The sequence below is a fragment of the Mugil cephalus genome, chromosome 19 (genome assembly GCF_022458985.1).
Source record: "Mugil cephalus isolate CIBA_MC_2020 chromosome 19, CIBA_Mcephalus_1.1, whole genome shotgun sequence".
Lineage (NCBI taxonomy): Eukaryota > Metazoa > Chordata > Actinopteri > Mugiliformes > Mugilidae > Mugil > Mugil cephalus.
The window spans coordinates 20,091,012-20,109,010 of NC_061788.1; the positions used below are offsets into that span (position 1 = coordinate 20,091,012).

General features: G+C 40.9%; 1 protein-coding gene and 1 long non-coding RNA gene across 3 annotated transcripts; one reads left to right on the forward strand and one right to left on the reverse strand.

Moving 5' to 3' along the window:
- Nucleotides 1-661: 661 nt before the first annotated feature.
- Nucleotides 662-4,150, forward strand: LOC124996281. Its single transcript, XR_007110825.1, has 3 exons — nucleotides 662-804; nucleotides 917-992; nucleotides 1,973-4,150. It is a non-coding gene; the product is annotated as an uncharacterized LOC124996281 (long non-coding RNA).
- Nucleotides 4,151-9,862: 5,712 nt separating this feature from the next.
- spp1 (secreted phosphoprotein 1) lies at nucleotides 9,863-15,763 on the reverse strand. 2 transcript variants are annotated; one of them, XM_047570517.1, is made up of 8 exons: nucleotides 15,642-15,763; nucleotides 13,232-13,303; nucleotides 13,076-13,120; nucleotides 12,913-12,987; nucleotides 12,376-12,429; nucleotides 12,096-12,236; nucleotides 11,496-11,834; nucleotides 9,863-11,128 (listed from the first exon to the last, which is right to left on the reverse strand). In XM_047570517.1, exons 2-8 carry the CDS (start codon nucleotides 13,283-13,285, stop codon nucleotides 10,712-10,714), a joined length of 1,125 nt encoding a protein of 374 aa, XP_047426473.1. In that variant the 5' UTR covers nucleotides 13,286-13,303; nucleotides 15,642-15,763; the 3' UTR covers nucleotides 9,863-10,711. The 2 variants fall into 2 exon arrangements, with proteins under 2 accessions (XP_047426473.1, XP_047426472.1); XM_047570516.1 differs by having other exon boundaries at nucleotides 12,096-12,239.
- Nucleotides 15,764-17,999: the final 2,236 nt, after the last annotated feature.

Here is a 17,999-nt window from a genome sequence, read left to right on the forward strand (position 1 = left end):
GGTCCTTCCACAACATTTCTGTTGGATTAGGCATTTTTCTTGTCCTTCTTCTTCGTTCCATTTATTTGTGGAACAGCTTGCATATTTGGTGATTGCCTTGCTGTTTTTTTTTTTTTTTTTTTAAGAGTTACCCCATGGACAGATGTCCTAACATCTTCTTCTGTGTCTGGTCTAAATGCAGCAACACAGGCCCAAACAAGGACGTTACCATCCCCGTGTTTCAAGGATTGTTTTGTCTCCAAACATGACGTCTTTCGAAACCAAACAGTTCTACTTTAGACTCATCTGTCCACAAAACATCCTTTCAGTAGTGTTCTGGCTTGTCCACATGATGTTGATCAAACTGCAGACGAGAACAAGTGTTTTGTTTTGAACAGCAGCAAACTGCATGGACTGATATTTTTAAAAGCAGGACTCTTATCATTGTAGTTCAAAGTTCTAATGAGTTTGCTGTGAAATTGTAAAATATCAGTGCAGATTTGCCAATAAAAAGTCATAGCTCATGAGACAAAATATATAACCTTGCTACTCAGCATCTGGGTGATGTGTGTGTGGTAAATGTGTGGTAAACCTGCCCCTCCCCTTACCCCAGCAAAACCAGTATTACACAATCATTGCCCAGGTCCCCTGCCCTGCCCAGCCCAGCCTCTTTGCCCAGAGAGGATATATGAGTGATAGTCTCAAAGAGCTCAGACATTCCTCTGCAAACACAGTGACCACTGCTGCACAGAATCAGATCCGGTAATCCGGTTTTATACAGAGATCCAAAATATCAGTGGACAGATCTGTTACTACGTAAAACTGGTAAGTTTTTATCTATTTGTAACACAGTCTAATAAGTTGTGTGTGACTTTTTTTTTTATTTATAATTCACAGGATTATGGTAAACTTTTTTAATATTTATTTTTTTTGATAGCGAACAGTAAGAAATGGAGCTCCTGACAACCACCCTGGTCATCGTTCTTCTTACAACAACAGCGTCAGCTAAGCCAGTAAGCTAGCCCCAATACTACTGGAAACTTACCTTATGTTACATTCTCCATACTGCTTCTTATGTTTAAGTGAACTTAAATTAAAATGGATATTTATGTTACCTGTCTACCCAAACGGATAAGTAATTTATTTATTTAGATTTATTTATTTATATTGATGTGGTAGCGATGTCTATAATGGTGTCTAATAGTTTTTTTTTACTTACTTTGAATCCTTTTGTTTTGGTGACTGATCATTTTGGTCCTATTATTTGATTTGGACAACGTCTGTGCCCACAAGGAAAACGTCAGTTCAAACAGCCACCCTATGCCCAACTGTTAGCTAGCACGAGATGGAAATGTGCCTTAAATGCACTATTGCTCTTGCTATGTAAATTTCCTTTTATTGTTGGCAAAACTCATTCGTCCACTCTGCAAGAAAACGGATTTATCCTCAAGTCAGTAAAAATTAAGTTTGAGGCATATATTTTGAAGTTGTTTGTATGCTGCGTATACACAACCGCAATACTCCAATATAGCTAAAATTCACACACTTTTCAGTGTATATCAGTATATCAGTTTTGATCTGTATCAAACAATAAAGCGCTGGTACATCCATAGTCTCATTTGTAAAACGTGCCTAGATTTGTGAGCCTTGCTTGATTAATATGTCCCTTCATTTGCATTATGAGAATGCCTAGAAACTGTGTGGCAAAACTGCAACTTGAAAAGTACTTAGATGAGACTTATTTAACTTCATAGTCAGCTTACTTACTCTGCTGGAGGCATAAGCTATTATAATGCTGGCTGTGATGTACTGTCAAATCTTGAACTTTGAGGCTATGTACAAACCCATTTAAACAGACGTTAAAGCTTCCATGCTAAAAGATCAAGTATTTTGAAAGCCCGATATTAAGTAACATTTTAGTTCTGTCATGTTGGAAGAAAAGGGCACGGGTATTTGCGAGGAATATCTCTATCATTTGTTTCTTCCTCCACAGATGGGCTTAAGACGGCATCATGATGCTGACATCACTGAAAATAACTGGAGACATGGGTGGCTGCATGAGAATCGAGAATCCAGTGAGTCTCACAGCGAATCCTCGGAAAGTCAGTCTTCTGAGGAAAGTCGTTCTTCTGAGGAAAGTCAGTCTTCTGAGGAACTTCTCACCACTAAAGGGACCACGGAGGTTGTGCCGACTGACACCATGACAACTGCTTCCATGACAGGCATCACTTCTGGAGATGGAAGTACGCTCGCCCCCGAACCGGGCACAATTGTGTTAAATACAACACTTGTGATGGAGACAACGCCCCAGCCAGAAATACTGAGCACACCTGGAAATGTCACCCAACCATGTAATGCAACTCAGTGTTTTACAGATGTGATTCCAACAGCAGTTCCAATCACAAACAGGGGAGACAATTAGGCTACAGTTAAACAACATGTAACCATACTTGTATTAAAGGTCCTTTCATAAATGTTCTGCTTGGGATTGATGTCGGCTGGCTTCATCCACTTTAAAACACCATAGATCTAATCTAATCTTTTCTGGTGATAAGTTTACATTTAAGAACATAATATGTAAGAATGGGGAGTTTAATACATACATCCAACTTGGATTGGTATTGCAGAATGAATGTAATAGACTAAATTTTACAGTAACTCAAGGAACTGAGAAAGGTAAATTTGGCTACACCCACTTAGTTTCAAACCAGTTTGGGAAACCAGAGACAGAGATTTAAAGGAGGGTTTGTGTATGTGTAGGAAAAGAATTGGATAATAGTCTAAAGAATGCGATGTGGTGATAATATTACAATAATGCCTGGCTAATCTGATTGAATTTACAGGAGCAGGAGGCAGTCAGTTGGAAAAGACTATGACTATAAACATCAATAAATGTATGAGGACATCATCAAATCAAACAAAATTTTAAAAGTAAAATTTCAGAGCTTGGAAAGGCCCACTTGTAGAAGTTTTCTTCAAACACAATTCAGTGTAATGCATGATTTATGCCTCTGCGTCAATTTGACACCGTAGCTATCGCAACAGCCCAGACATTACGCAGACCCTACGTTAACAGAAACCACAAGAGCTGCTGTGATTGGTCCGCTTGGTAGCAGCGTGGTTACGTTTCTCAATCTCCGCAATTTACAAACTGATTGTCTCCCGCAGAAGCATAAACCGCACTTAATGAGGATATATTTATCTGTACATTCATAGGTTCTCAGTACCAAGAACAGCAGATAGCTAACTCAGCATTTTTTTCGCCAGTATATAAACAAATAAACATTCCACAAACCATTTGACGATCCTCTCCTGGTGATATTTTTCTAAAAATGCAACTAAATTTTTATCTTTGTATGGCATAATCCATTTTATCAAATTTTACACAGGGAAAGAATATATATATATCGAAATATGACAAAATATTAAGATGTTGTTCTATATGGGTTTTAAGTTCAAGGAAGAACATAAAGTTAGAGGGAAAAAAAGAGTTTAGAGAAAGTTAAAAAGGAGCCACTGATACCTACTGACATAGTTTTGTTAACTGAGATGTGTACTTTAATATGATCATATACTGTATGTGTGCGAGGATCATCATTCTGCTTAAACATACATTCACATTACTATTCATTCACTGTTTTGTAAGTGACATGCTGATCTGCATTGGTTTAGTCTTACAATCACTGTATGCCAAAAATAGTTATTCAGTTTTTCTATAAAGATCTGATTATATACTGTTTATATGCTTATTTTGTGACTGAGGTGATACTTTTTTTTTTCAAAGCAAGTCTAATAGTTGTTATTCTGCATAAGGTACCATGAGTATGTATCCCACAGCAAATATGTTGGCAAGGGTGTGTCATGTTTGTCTTGTCGGTTCTTGCCTGTTGTCCGTACATGCTGACAAATAGGCACAGTTGTTGTCACAGTGGGTTTGCTTTAATTATAGGTTATAAATTTTAATTTTCTCAAATTAAGCGTAGCATAGACAGCCAAAGAACAATACCTTAAGGTTGCTGGTTTGTTCTGTATTAAATAGTGGTGTGTCTCATTTTGCTAACTGGATCTAATATGTATTAATGTAAGTGATTGTAACGAGTGACGATTGTTAAGTGTTGTGTAACAGCATTGGCTTGTCTACAAAAGAAAAATAAACGATTTGAAAGTGTCATATTTCTAAAATCACTGGCCCCTTGTTAGAGTTGGAAATCTGTGTGTATACATTTCGATATGTTTGAGTGTGGATAAGAATTCTTTTGTAGCCTATTTTTCAGAGCATGGAGAGAGGTGGAGATAATTCTTCTCTTTCTTTCCCCTCTATCAGCACAGGAACCAGGGCTTGTTCGGACCTTGCACTAAAATCTGATCTAATAATCCAATCAAATAGAACAAATTGAGATCACATTACATTTGGAGGCGACAAAGCTTCCTAAAACACGCCCCTCCCCTCACCTTGAGGCCATCTCCTGGAGACCACCATCCATCTGTCCATGCCACCTCTCATCCTTTCCCTTCTCAGCATTTTCCTCCAAGTCTTTTCGTCTTATCCTCAGTATTCTTTAGAAGTGTCCTTTTATTGATGCTACTGCTCTGGGTCATTAAACAAAATTGGGTTTAATAGTGACAGTATGACACCTGTATGAGCAAACAGTATGAGCACCAGATGGTGATTCAGGGTTGTGAGAGAAACAGCCTCCAGCTCTATACAAATAAGACTAAAACTATGCCCTGACCAGACTGTCTGACATCCAGGAACATGTAGTTCTACAACTTTCTATTATGTTACCACATCACACCACTACCCTTTGCAGAAAACAAAAAAAAAAAAAAAGAGAGATCCCGTTGCTGGTGAGGTTGAAATCCTTTGGAATGTGCCAGACTATTTTCAAAAAAAAAAAAAAAAGTCTGGATAAACTAAAAGGTAGGAAGGACAGCTGTCTCTGGACACAGAGACAGAGGGAACATGATCAAACTGCTGGCAATTAAGTAGAGCGTAAAACAACTTCACAAAGTGTCAGATTGCACAATCTACATCTCTGCTATCTGCAGCCCCAACAACTACCTTTGGGGTCACTAGATTTCACAGCTCAGTCTAAGTAACTGATGCTGTTTTATCAGTTACAGTTGTATCATTTCATTCATTCATTTTCTGGAGCCATTTGTCCTCTAGAGGGTTGTGGGCTGACTGGAGCCACTTGAGAATCACCAGTCAACCTGATAAGCTTGTCTTTGGATGGTGGGAGGAAGCCGGAGTACCTGAAGAAAACCCACAAAGACACAGGGAGAACATGCAAACTCCACACAGAAAGGCCCCAGTTGGCCATCGTTTATTGTAAGGTTCTTTTTCTTCTTATCGTATGTATTAGACATGTATATATATTTATATGAACTGCACCTAGATAAACAGGAAACAGTAACTACTCAGCCGATGTAATAGCCATATGTATCCCCACATGAAATAACAAAATGTTGTCTTGGCTGAGTCATAAACATGCATCAAGGACTCCATCTGGTGGGAAATGTCATGTATTACAGTCATTATCAGATGAGCATTTCAAACTGGTTTCTGATTTAATAAGTGTAGGAAAAGAACAGATAACCTCTTGTCCTGTTGCCTTGATGCTCCTAGATCTGTCAGCTGCTTTTCACACCGTAAACCAGGTCACATTTCCTCTGATATGAAAGTGTGACCCTCAAGGATCCATCCTGGGTCCTATTCTTTTTCTTTTGTATTTGTTGCATCTTGGTGATGATTTTCAAATATATGACATTAGTTTTTATTGTTTTGTGGACGATGTCCAAATTTTTGGATAACGCAAGTGACGTTAAATCATGGTGCTAATTTCTTAAACTTAATGAATCCAAGACAGATATTATTCTGTTTGGAGGAAACACCTCCACAGCCCACTCTGCTCATATCCTGGGCCCTCTGAGTTCCAACATTCAGTCCTGTGTTAGAAAAATTGGTGTAACTTTGGCAGCCATTTTTAAATCTGATAAGCAGATCAGCATTGCTGTGAAAATTAACTTCTTCCAACTGGTGCTTTTTGCTAAGACCAAGTTCTACTTTTCCAAGATTGACCTTGAAAAGGTTATCCATGCCTTTTGTTACATCCACACTAGATTATTGGAACTCCCTGTACATTTGCTTGGATCAGTCGTCCCTACTCTACCCTCCCAGTCTGCTTTCTTAATTGTTTTTAAAGCCCTCAATGATCTTGCCTCTAAATATCTGTCAGAGAGATCCTTAAGGTCCTTGGAACAGCTTCTGTTGGAGGTTCCCAAAACTAGGCTCAAGTCTAGGGGTTGCAGAGCCTTCATGGTGGCTGCCCCTAGACTCTGGAACAGTCTCCCTCTCTACATTAGAACCTCCCAGACCGTAGAGGCTTTCATATACTCCCTTTATTTGGGTGCTTTATAAATAAAGCTCTTCTTCTGTGATTCCACTGTGTTCAGACACAATCACAGCTTTAGTGATTCATAAGAATCCCTCAAGGAACTAATAAAGAATCAAAACCAATAAGCACAAATGATAAACGTTTGTGTATGAACCTTATCAGTATATAACCCTACAAAACTGTGGCTCGCCATCTTACAATGACACGTTATGTCCATATTTCCTGTAATTTGTTGTTTGTCGTCCCATTTCGTCCCATTTCTCGTCCCATCTGAAGAGAAAATCCACCTGGGTGCTAAAGTAATCAATAAATGATCAGTTCTGGGAAAACCAGGGAGATGGCGGTAGATTTTCACAGTGAACCTCCAGGGAATGGACATTGAGCAAGTGGACTCTTACAAGTACTTGACGGCACTGAGGACTGACTACTTCATGCTCCCCATGGGAAGGAAAGATTGAGAAGGCCTTTCCGTCCTGCTGCCATTAGGCTCCACAACAAACATTCTTAATATGTGCAATATTATTACACCTCAAGATTCAACACTTTCACTACTGAGTATAAACTACGTACTGTGTACAACTTTATAGCCCTTTATACCCCTGGTCTATCTGTGCAATATCCGACAATTCAATACTTTGTGTATATATGCCAGTACTTGCTTTAGGGCAGCAGTGGCTCTATGGTTAGCACTGATGTTTCCCAGCGAGAAATCCAATTTGGGCCTTTCTGGGTGGAGTGTGCATGTTCTCCCTGTGTCTGCGTGGGTTTTCTCTGGGTACTCCGGTTTCCTCCCACACTCGAAAGACATGCTCGTTAGGCTAATTGGTGACTCTAAATTGACCCTAGGTCTGAGTGTGAATGGTTGTTTGTCTCTGTGTGTCAGCCCTGCAACCTTTGTGAGGATAAGTGGTCGATCTATATTTTACACCGCATGCTCTTTACTCTTGTTATTTTTCTGTATGCTGTTGTAAACTGCGATTTCTCCATTGCGATAAAAATAAAGGATGAATCCTCAATAGCAGTCACTCAGTGACAACAGCTCAGTTTCTGTAACCTGAGTACTTTAAATTAAAGACTTTCAAACCATGTGGGCAGCATTAAAATCTCAAATGATATTTTTTCTCTTGACCGTTAGGCTATACTTTCAAACACAGACCGTTTATAACAGCTTGATTTATTGATGCATCCTTCATGTCTCATAACTTACTTTGGAATTACACAGCTCCTCACTGTGACTCATGGATAACTCCCAATTAGCCTATGATCCTGTTATTATTATGTTATGCTGCATAAGGATTAAGCTCAGGCATATTTCCAACCATGGATGAGCTGCCAGTAGCTCTCCCTGCAGCCTTGGAACAACACCAAAGAGAAGAAGAAGAAGGCAGCCACGACAACATCTGTAAGCCAGTACATCAGTCAACAGCCAAACCGTTTCAGAGGAGCTACAGTACGAGACTGTTTGGGTTTTAAATCAGAGACCCAAGCACCAATCTGCTCTCTGTCCCAAGTATAAAGTAGAAAACAAATAAAGCTGTAGTATCATTTAGGCTAGTACATAAAACAAATGCTACAAACACACATTCAAAATGCTCTTGCACAAAGTCTTCAGCAGCCAAAAACAGATTCTTAGATGAGAAGCTGAGGTGCCACAAGAGCAGTGTCAGCTTCAACACATTCTTTCAGTCTTTCCACCTGAGGGGCTTCATAGCTTCAGTCTTGTGTCACTGACAATATGTTCACTTACCCTATAATTAGTCTAAATGTTTCTAGAGAGTATTTAAGAGGAGGAGATGAGGTCTAGACAAGAGCTACATAATCTTATCTATACCTGTCTGGCAAGAAACTTCAAAAAGTGATAATGGTCTAGCCAAATGATGGTAGCAGTGATTTATTTGCTGGTTTTGCAGAAGCAACTCTAACCATTTTGGTTCCTGAAGCAAGACTATGGTCTGGATTCTATCCCTGGGCAAGAGGCCCACCCAAACCTAGACAGGTCACCAACTACCCAGTCGCACTCATGTACGCTTTAGAATCACCATGTAAGTTTATCGGGCATGGGACAAAGTTGGGACACCAACCAATAAACATACAGGCACAGGGAGAACATGCAAACTCCACAACCAAAGGTCCCAGCCAACCAAGGAACAGTGCTAATCACTGCAGCACGGGGTTATTGTCGGGAGTAGCACCCAAAAACTACATTTTGTATTTACTTTTGTTATCTTTGTCCTATATTGAAATTTGTTGACAATCTGAAACATTTAGGTGTGACAAACATGCATAAAATAAGAAATCAGGAAACACTTTTTCACACCACTGAAAAATGCATTTCTGGCAGAGCTAACGGGGGGAGGTGGCCCATATGCAAGCCATTGGAGCTACACAACCAACTACGCCACCTGGGGAGTCTCACCACAGGAAATATTTCAATAGTCCAATTGTATGGACAAACCACTGACAGTGGCGACACAAGTTCAAAACTTGTGGCACTTGAGGCAGAGACATGTTTCAAAAAGAATGCAAATTTATTGAACTTGAAGTTAAGAGCTGGAAGTGTCTGAAAAAGTAAATCATTAAATACAAGAACACTGAGTTAATTGTAAAAGAGGTCAGCTAGTCTTTTTATTACAGTTACGCAATAGAGAGCTTATTTTATAAAGGAAACGAAAGGAAAAGCAAAGTGGGCTGGGGGAGAAAGAAGGAGGCAATTGACGTAGGAGAGTGTGTCCCAAGCATGCAATCCACCACCACACATGTGCTCACAGCAATCAGTTCATTACACACCACTACTCACAGCAATTAATACAACAAAGAACACAATAAATTTAGAACAGTTAGTAAGACCTGATACATAAGCTTAGCTGCAGTCAGGTGGCCACTCCTGGCAAGGCAGCACTAATACTAAAAGGATCAAGTGGCAAAACAGCTGCTGAACATCTAGAATCAGAAACTTCATGTTAGTGTGAAATCCCAACTTTCCCAACAACTCTTAATGGACAACAGCCATATGACAGACAAATATCACGTCTGTCAATAGGAACCTGAGATGCACACTGATCATGCATTCCGTCTTCTACAGTGCACGATTATTATTGTTTTTCTTTTTTTTTAGCGCTCGCAGCAGTGCCTCCTGTAGGCGACCTTGTATGTACTACAATTGTCCTTTGTTGAACATTCCCCACTGTGTTTCAGTCTTACCATACTCTAACTCCTCCCCGACTTCTTTTTCCTATATTTAATGACCATGAAACAAAAAACAACTAATAAAGCTGGTGCTCAGTGTTGTTTGACTTTGGATCACTTTCAGAAAATAATCATGTTCCCTGGAGATATTCCTTTAAAACTTTGGCAGGTTCTTGAACAAATCACTCTTTTGTGTATTGTTGTTGATGACTCTCTATAGCCTTACCTATGTATTTATGTTCTTTGATTAATATTTCTTTTTCCTTAAAATCTAAAACAAATTATCAAACAGCACCTTCTTTTATGAAAAAGAACTTTATTAATATTTTAGAAATGGTACAATATGATACATTACAGTAAACAACATGGGACAAACAACATGTAGTGTAGGTAGGAACTGTGCAAATAAACAGGGCTGTGTTGTATATGTGTATGTACTGCATGTACAGCTGATTGAACTCTGTACTGGACGGTGAGTTTCTCTCTGTTTGCATCCTTTCATCTACACCAGCGCAATTTAGCGAGCAAGAAAGCTAAGCCGCACTGGCAAACAATGTGCGGCTTAATGTCAAGTTAAAATTTTCTTACACTTGAAGTGATTATTTCAATCAACCATGCACTTTATAGGCACAATAACTATGTAGGTTCGAGTATAGCAGTTATTAATTAATGATAAATGCAGTGTCTTGCTAGTGTAGATATCAGGACTTTGTTTGTTTCTTTGTTCTTTTCCAGTTTTGACCTTGTACCCAGCAGTGACAGAGGGGGAAGGGGAGGAGGCAAGAGTCTTGAGGTCAGTAAACCCTTGTTGCAGGTAGCAGTTGTCATTTCCAACATCCCTTAAAGTTACATCGACCCCCTTTTTCCCTGCGGGATCAAACATGGCACAGACCATTAATACTAGACCACAGGATGCAGAAATTTATGGTTTATTTAAATTAAACTTTTTTTTGTGCTTGTTTTTTAAATGCACAAACAATAACAGATAACATATTACAATCAATAATAATTAAGTCTCGGTTGTCCCTGTTTGACCCTGCAGTGGAAAATGGCTGGGGATGGGGGGTTTTGCACCTGGATGCAGCCTGTGCTCTTTATGCAAATCTGACTCCACTATCCACACTATCCATTTCCTGAGTGGGCTGGACTTATTTGGCGGTAATAACTGGTGGAATGTCAGTGACAGTGTCAGGTCCCGCCCCCTCCTCATCTGAGTCACTCTCAGCACTGTCACTCTCGTCGGAGTCGCTGTCGGCAGCTCCGGGCGTGGCCGTGGCCTCCTCGCTGCTCTCGCTCTCCTCTTCTTCCGCCTCCTGGCTGGCGCTGGCGCTGTCGCTGGAGGTGCTCGCACTCTCGTCTTCCTCTGCCTCCTCTTCCTCAGGAGTGCTGGTGCTTTCACTCTCGCTGGTGGCATCGCTGGTGCTAGTGCTCTCTTCCTCCTCTGGCAGGGAGGCCTGGCGTGGGCTGATGTCCTGAGATGTTCCAGAGGAGGCGTCCAGGCCCTGGCTCTCCACCTCAGGGGTGCTGGTGTCCTCCTCCAGGAGGTCAGAGTGGACTTGGATAGCCTAGAAATTAGAGAAGACGTGTATGGATTAGTTGATTTGTCTGTTCACAATAAATTTACAACACTTATTTGCAAAAAGTGGCATTTTGAACATAATAACTGAGTTGAAGTTCTTTAGAAATAAAATTAAGTTCTTTAACTGAAAAACTGAAAGGAGATGAAGTGACAGTGCAGTGAGTTGAAGTGTTTATAATAAAAGGAGGTTGGAGTTTAAATTTCAAGATAATGAAACACTAATTTCAGCAAAACATGAATCTTTAATCCACAGATCCATGACGACTAGTGGCTTCCCACATCAAATCCCTCATCAACTTTACTACTGAATATTTTTTACTTTACACCCAGGAGAACATAAAACCAACCTGTACCTTGTACACCTTCAGTGACTTCTCCACCTCATTGCCGTCGGTCATGTCATAGGCCGTCTTCTTTCCCGTTTCGACAAACTCATAGGACTTGTAGGGAACGGGAACCTTATGGTAGGACTTGTCCTCGACGTAGACGATGGACTTGTATTCGCTGGGGTAACCTCCCATGTTGTCGCCACGGGCCGTCTCAGGGTCAGTGACGATGGTGGGCACAATGGGCTCGGCGGTGGTCTCAGCCACGGGCCCCTCCGTGACTACCACGGGGGTGACGGTAGCAGGAGCAACGGTGGAGGACTCACCAGACTCAGAGTTGGACTCGTCCTCCTCTTCCTCAGTTTCCTGGAGAGATGGAGTTGGGGAGCGAGTTAGTCAGTGAAGAAAATCAAGATTTTCCCACAGTGTGATTTGACTTTGTCTGTGCTGCTCCTTCTGCTTTGAAGCATTGAAACATGATTCATACTTGGATAGAAGCTACTAACATGTTGCATTTAATTAAGTTTAACTGACCAGTAAAAAATGTACCATGAGACAATGTGAGAAACATGAAAGCAGAGGAGAAAGCACATATAGCAGATTTGAAACAGCTAGTATTTTACTCACGCTCTCCTCTGCTTCTTCTTCGTCATCGTCATCATCATCGTTGCTGTCTTCGCTGTCGTTGCTGCTGACAGAGGCAGTAGTTGAGGCCGAGGCGGTGTCTGTACTGTCAGACTTGACTTCTACCGGTGCCTCTGGTGCCGCCTGCTGCAGAAATAACCAAAGTGCAAAGCTAAGATTAAACTCCCTCACAACTGTAGCCCACAGACACGACACTCTGTTTGACAAGCTCAGCAGTCCTGATAAATCATGGCAGATTCAAATGCATTTAGCCGTCTCTCACCTCGTCCTCATCCGAACTCTCATCCGACCCAGCAGCTGCTGCTGCTACGATGTTCTGCAACATCAGACAGATGAAATAAATCAGATTAAACCTCCTTTTACCTTTTTAATAATTCTTTAATTTTGAACCTGGTTGGATTTCTTTAATCTGAAGAATATGCACTGAAGTCCACTTTTACTGAAGGATAGTGAAGGCGGTGTTCTCTTCCTACTTTGAAATGTAACAATTTCCTCAACAAAAATGTTTGCTGACACATTTTGATTGCTATGTCTAACTATCCTCAGAGACTGATGCCTGCAAATTCAATTGCAGTTTTAAAACCATAGTTTTTTCCACAATTTTGCCATATTGTCCTAAACAGATTAACAAACTATGGGATCGTAAAGATGCACAGGAGAGGAGGCGAGGGTAAACAGAGAAGGCAAACAGGGAAAACGGTGAGTAAATAACGGTAGAACAGGAGGAAGTGTGGAGGTCAGCCTGGACAAAAGAGGACGGTGTAAAAAACTAAATGGATACGCTGAAAGAATGTTTTACCTGCACAGATGCTGGACGAGATTTAGGAACCACTACGGCCTGTTTTCTAGCAGCTTGGACTGCTGGTCGTCTCACCTGTGGGCAACAGCAAAAATGTTTAAGTCTTAAATCCTCTCTCCTCTAGCCTCCCCACCACCCCTCCCACCAACCTCCAAATACTCACCACTTCTTCAGAGCTCTCTGAACTGCTGTCAGAAACTTTTCTTGCCTATGAACCAAAAAAAAAGAGGAAAAAAAATGGATGCAAATGTATTTATACCAAACCCAACCTCAGCTTCCTTTGAACCAGCTAAGGAATGTTTGGACATGAACGACTCACCGGCCGACAGAGCACTGTGGCGAAGAGGAGTACGAAAACCACAGCCACTTTCATTGTATCGCAGTGTGGTGCCTGGATGAGGGAAGACAACCGGAGACATGCAGGTTGAAGTCACAATAAAACATCCTCGTATAAAACAATAAAACAATAAAACATAATCACGATATGCAGAGCTTGGTCGGACCCGGAGGTCATAACTTCACAGGAAACACAATGACATGTCAAACTGTGAAGAGTTCAATCCGTCTCACACAGATTCCTTCCTAAAAAAAGGAGGCTGCACGGTCACATGACCGATAGCTAGCGGTGGTATGCTGGAGGAAGTCATTAAGGCCTTGATTACAGACCTAAAGGAGCAGTTATGTTTCCTTAATGACTCTGGTTCGGTACAGTAAAACATTTTCTCTGTCATCAGATTGAGAAAAGCCCGTCATTCCCCAGCGTGGTTTCTTGAGAAAGGAGGTCTCTGACTGATTCTGGTCCAAAAGATGTGAGAAAATAATAAGGTGGGATTCAAAAGGAGATGAAATTAGTTTGTGGGAGTTTGGCTTAAAAGATGAGGGCGAACCAACAATGTTCAGAGTTACTACTCTCTGGCTGTCATACATTTCCATCTGTCAGTTTTAAATTTACTCCCTAAGGAAGTACGAACCAGGACATTTCCATCTGTACTCAAAAAGGAGTAGTTTGTGTACTATTTGGGGACTACTTTCTGTCATGGATTGATCTATGTTTGTGCATTTCCAGTAGCAGGCCGGCGTAAGTAGGGCTGAGCCAAAATAAACTACACTGTTTGCACTGATGGTAATGAAGGAACGCGTCGGCCACTGCAACACCGTGGCCCGTTTGTTTGTACAATCGGTTTATTGTTCATGACACTAACCAAAGTAAAAACATATTCATCTTTTCTCCACTGCTTATAACAAGCTGTACTTTATGCTCTGCGGGGGGAGCAGACGGAGTGCCTGCTTCTAAACCTTAATGATTGACTCTTCCTATACTGTATAATTCACTGGGTTATAAGTGGAAAGCCACAGCGCAGAAGAAACATGACAGACGCCCATATGACTGTGTGCGGGTATGCATTTTTTGTGCATCTGTCTTTGTGAGGAGCGGTTTTAGAGTTCGACCTTAACCATAAGGGCATTTTAGTCTTGTCGTGACCGGAGCTGGTTGAGGATTAAATTATTGTGACAGCATAGATCCCCAGCTGTGTCCACAAAGATACCTTGACTTGTGACATCTCTTTGCTTCCTGTTCTAACATTTTAGCCCCTCATGTCAGTTCAAGCTGTCCTCAGTGAGCACAAAAACAGCGCTGATAGTTACCAGCGAGAGAGGAGACCTCATGTAAGTAAGTCACTGCTGGACTTCTTTGGAAAATGAACCACTTATAGGAATAATATTTTTGACGCCTTCAAAAAAAAAGTCTGTTGACTGTCAACAGTGTGTGTCTGCGTGGTTAGCCAGCTCGGGCCTGGGTGATGCGAAACACCATCCAGAAGTTAGTTTCCAGCTGCCCACAACTTCCTCTTTCTGTCTCCTCTGTGTCACTGTGCCACCTAAAGGGCCAGTCAAACTGCTGCCTGGCTTCTCCTCTGGCCAATCACAGGCGCATGTTCACGACTCTTTAAAAAGAACTTCTAATTGTGTGCAATAAACTGCCTAGCCTTTATAGCGGATAACCAAACCCTCTTGTGGGTTTAATGGTTGTTTGGTTGACTTTTAATTTCTGATTATGTTGTACAAGTCTATTTGAGTAAAATGAAGCTGCGGTTTGTTAGAAATCTCAAATGGAACTGAACTAAACAAACTGCAGTTACTTTTAAAAACTGTCTTTAAGGCCAAAAGTATGTGTCCGCCACGTCATTCTGAAAACACTGGCTTCAATTTGCTTCTCTAACAACCTCCACGTTTGTGGTTTCAGTTTTTCAACCAGATTTTGGAACCTGGTCGCAAAAATTTTCTCCAATTTGAAAAAAACAAAACAACAACATTTGCGAGGTATATCACTGATGTTGGGTGATAAAGTCTTGGATGACGTTTGAGGTCATGCATGTACATTCTAGTCAGGTCACAAAAAAAAAAGACAGAAATGTCTCTGTGGACCTCGGTTTGTGCAGATGTTGTCACATATTTTGTACGATAGTCTAAAATAAAGTTGTATGCTGCATCATTAAGTTTTCCAAGTTGGGGTGTCCACATACTTTTGGTTATATGGTGCATTAAAAAAGAAATTGCAAAACCAACTTTTCACAGCGTACATCCTACATCTTTTGAGCCATAAAAGCACATTTCCAGCATCTCGTACAAACATTAGCCTTAAGTACCACCTCGTATTTCACTATCAGCACTACAGAAAGAACTAAACATTAAACATCATGTTGAGTAGTCTGTGAATTCATCCTGACCTTGTTTGCGGAGGAAGCTTCAGGCTGCAGCAGAAACACACTGACGTGGTTTGTCTTTAGTTTATCTCCTGGGTTTCCCTGGGTGTTCGCTGCTCGCTGATGCTGCTGCTGCTGCTGCTGGAGTCGAGGCTCCTGGTTGGCTTATAAACCATCCAGCCTCCGGCGGCGGCCAATCGTCGCCGGGCTTGTGAAGTCATGAGGTTAACCGCCTCTCGTCTCTCTCCCTCTCCCACTCTTCCTGTGGTTGGTGGTGTGCTGTGGTGGTGTAGGGGCAAATACACACACACAATGCAAAGACAAATCCATGGATGAAGACATGCAGACACATACAACCCAGACAGAAGCATGTGGATGCCGTTTTTCGCCTCTCCCTTTCACACACACACACACACACACACACCACACACACACACACACACACACACACACACACACACACACACACACACACACACACACACACGCCGTGTATGAATACTTTAAGGACATGTACCGACAGGCCCTGGGAAAAACAGCAACATGAAGTGGTAGGTGGTATGACAGTGATTCAGCTTCCTCACAGACAGAAGAAAATCATCTGACTGAGGTCACTCTGGATAATTGAGAATTTGTCTGCAGCACCAGACTTATTTGTCTAAAAAACTGAGGAAGGTTTTTGTTTGTTTTTCTAAGTGTGTATGTGTACAATTAAAGAGAGCATATATGAAGGATATATACCAATGAGAAGGGGCCAAAGGTAAAAAAAAAAAAAAAATCAATACAGCGCCAGAGACACATGAAGGAGGCCGTTTGCTTTCAGAGTCACCTGAGATCGTCTCAGTTCAGTTCAATTCAATTTTATCTATCGCATCAAAAACAAAGACATTGTTTTGAGATGCTTTTGCAGAACCCAAAGCTTGGAACCCCTAGAGTACTGGAACCCCAGCTCATATGGAGGGACCCATCTGATTGAGACCAGCCCTGTAGAGACAGAAAAGAGAAAGAAGAGGAGGAGAAGAGAGCAGTGCAAGGAATGAGGTGATACATGTGTCTGATTATATAGCACGCATGCAGAACCTAAGCACGACAGAAACAAGATATAGTTGAGGCTTCTTACATGAAAAACTGTTCACAAATGAAGAGAATGGAAATAGAAAGTATTCAAAATATTAATTGCAGAAACATTTAGATATAGAGTGCTAAAGAAGATACAGGGATCAACTAAAAAAGAGCACAAGGGCATGAAGCTGTTAGCAATAGTAACTCCATCACAGGTGAGCTGGCTGGTATAATGGAGGAAGATGAGGTATTAAAAGCAGGTTTAAAGATTCAGGTGGGAATGGATGGGCAGGTTGATGGGTCCAGGACCACAGATGAGTCATGAGGCATGCACTATAAACATTTGCTAGTCAGTGCTAAAAGTTTAATTGAGGCTCACAGGTATGACATTTTCTTTTTGTCTGCTTTCTCCTGATCATGGTACCAGAGAGATGAGGGATGATCAAAATGATTAGGATTCATCTTCTGGGCGCTATTGACAATTTGTTCCACCCTTTGGATTCATCCAATAGACATTGATATTTACAGTACAGTGATGCATGATCCTGGGTCCATCGCGGGTGAGAATCAATAAAATCTAGGATGCAGTAATTCTTTTCCAAGGATTTAATTAAATTCACGACTCTTTAAATTACACATCCCTGTCACAAATAATATAACCAACCTGATTAAGTTGGCATCTTGACAGTTACACACTACAGGGTAACATCACTTCTCGTGTAGTAGAAAGATGCAGTCTGTACAGTACCTAAACTTATTAGATTTTTTATATTTTTTAAAAAGACAGGCATGGTTGACCTTAATGTAAAAGTGATATAATGGCTTGTAACCAGACAGACAAACATTTTTTGAATCTCATAATTTGGATTTTAACACTGACTGAGACGGCAGAAACATTAAACTCAGTTGGCGTGGAAGTTTCTTTGGGGTTCAACCTGCAATTACAGTAAAAATGTCTGAGTCTGTGTGTGTTGATGTCTGACGCAGTCATATAACTGGCTTTGTACATATACGTCGTACGCATAAACATGTGCTTTCATTTAAATGCACAGATGTGTAACAGTTACCCTTTTCAGAACGATGAGCCAGATAACGTCTAGAATACAAATATGTTAATGTAAGAGCCCAATCCCAAATTTAACACGTACACAGAGAGTTGTGTAATGCATTTGTAAACAAACCCAAAAAGAAGACACCTTTTTTAGTTTATCTGTTTACACCGTTAGATCAGAATCAAAATCAGAATCAGGCATTTTGATTCTAACAGTGTAAACAGGCATACCGGTTACACTGTTAGATGATGAATTACTACACACACTG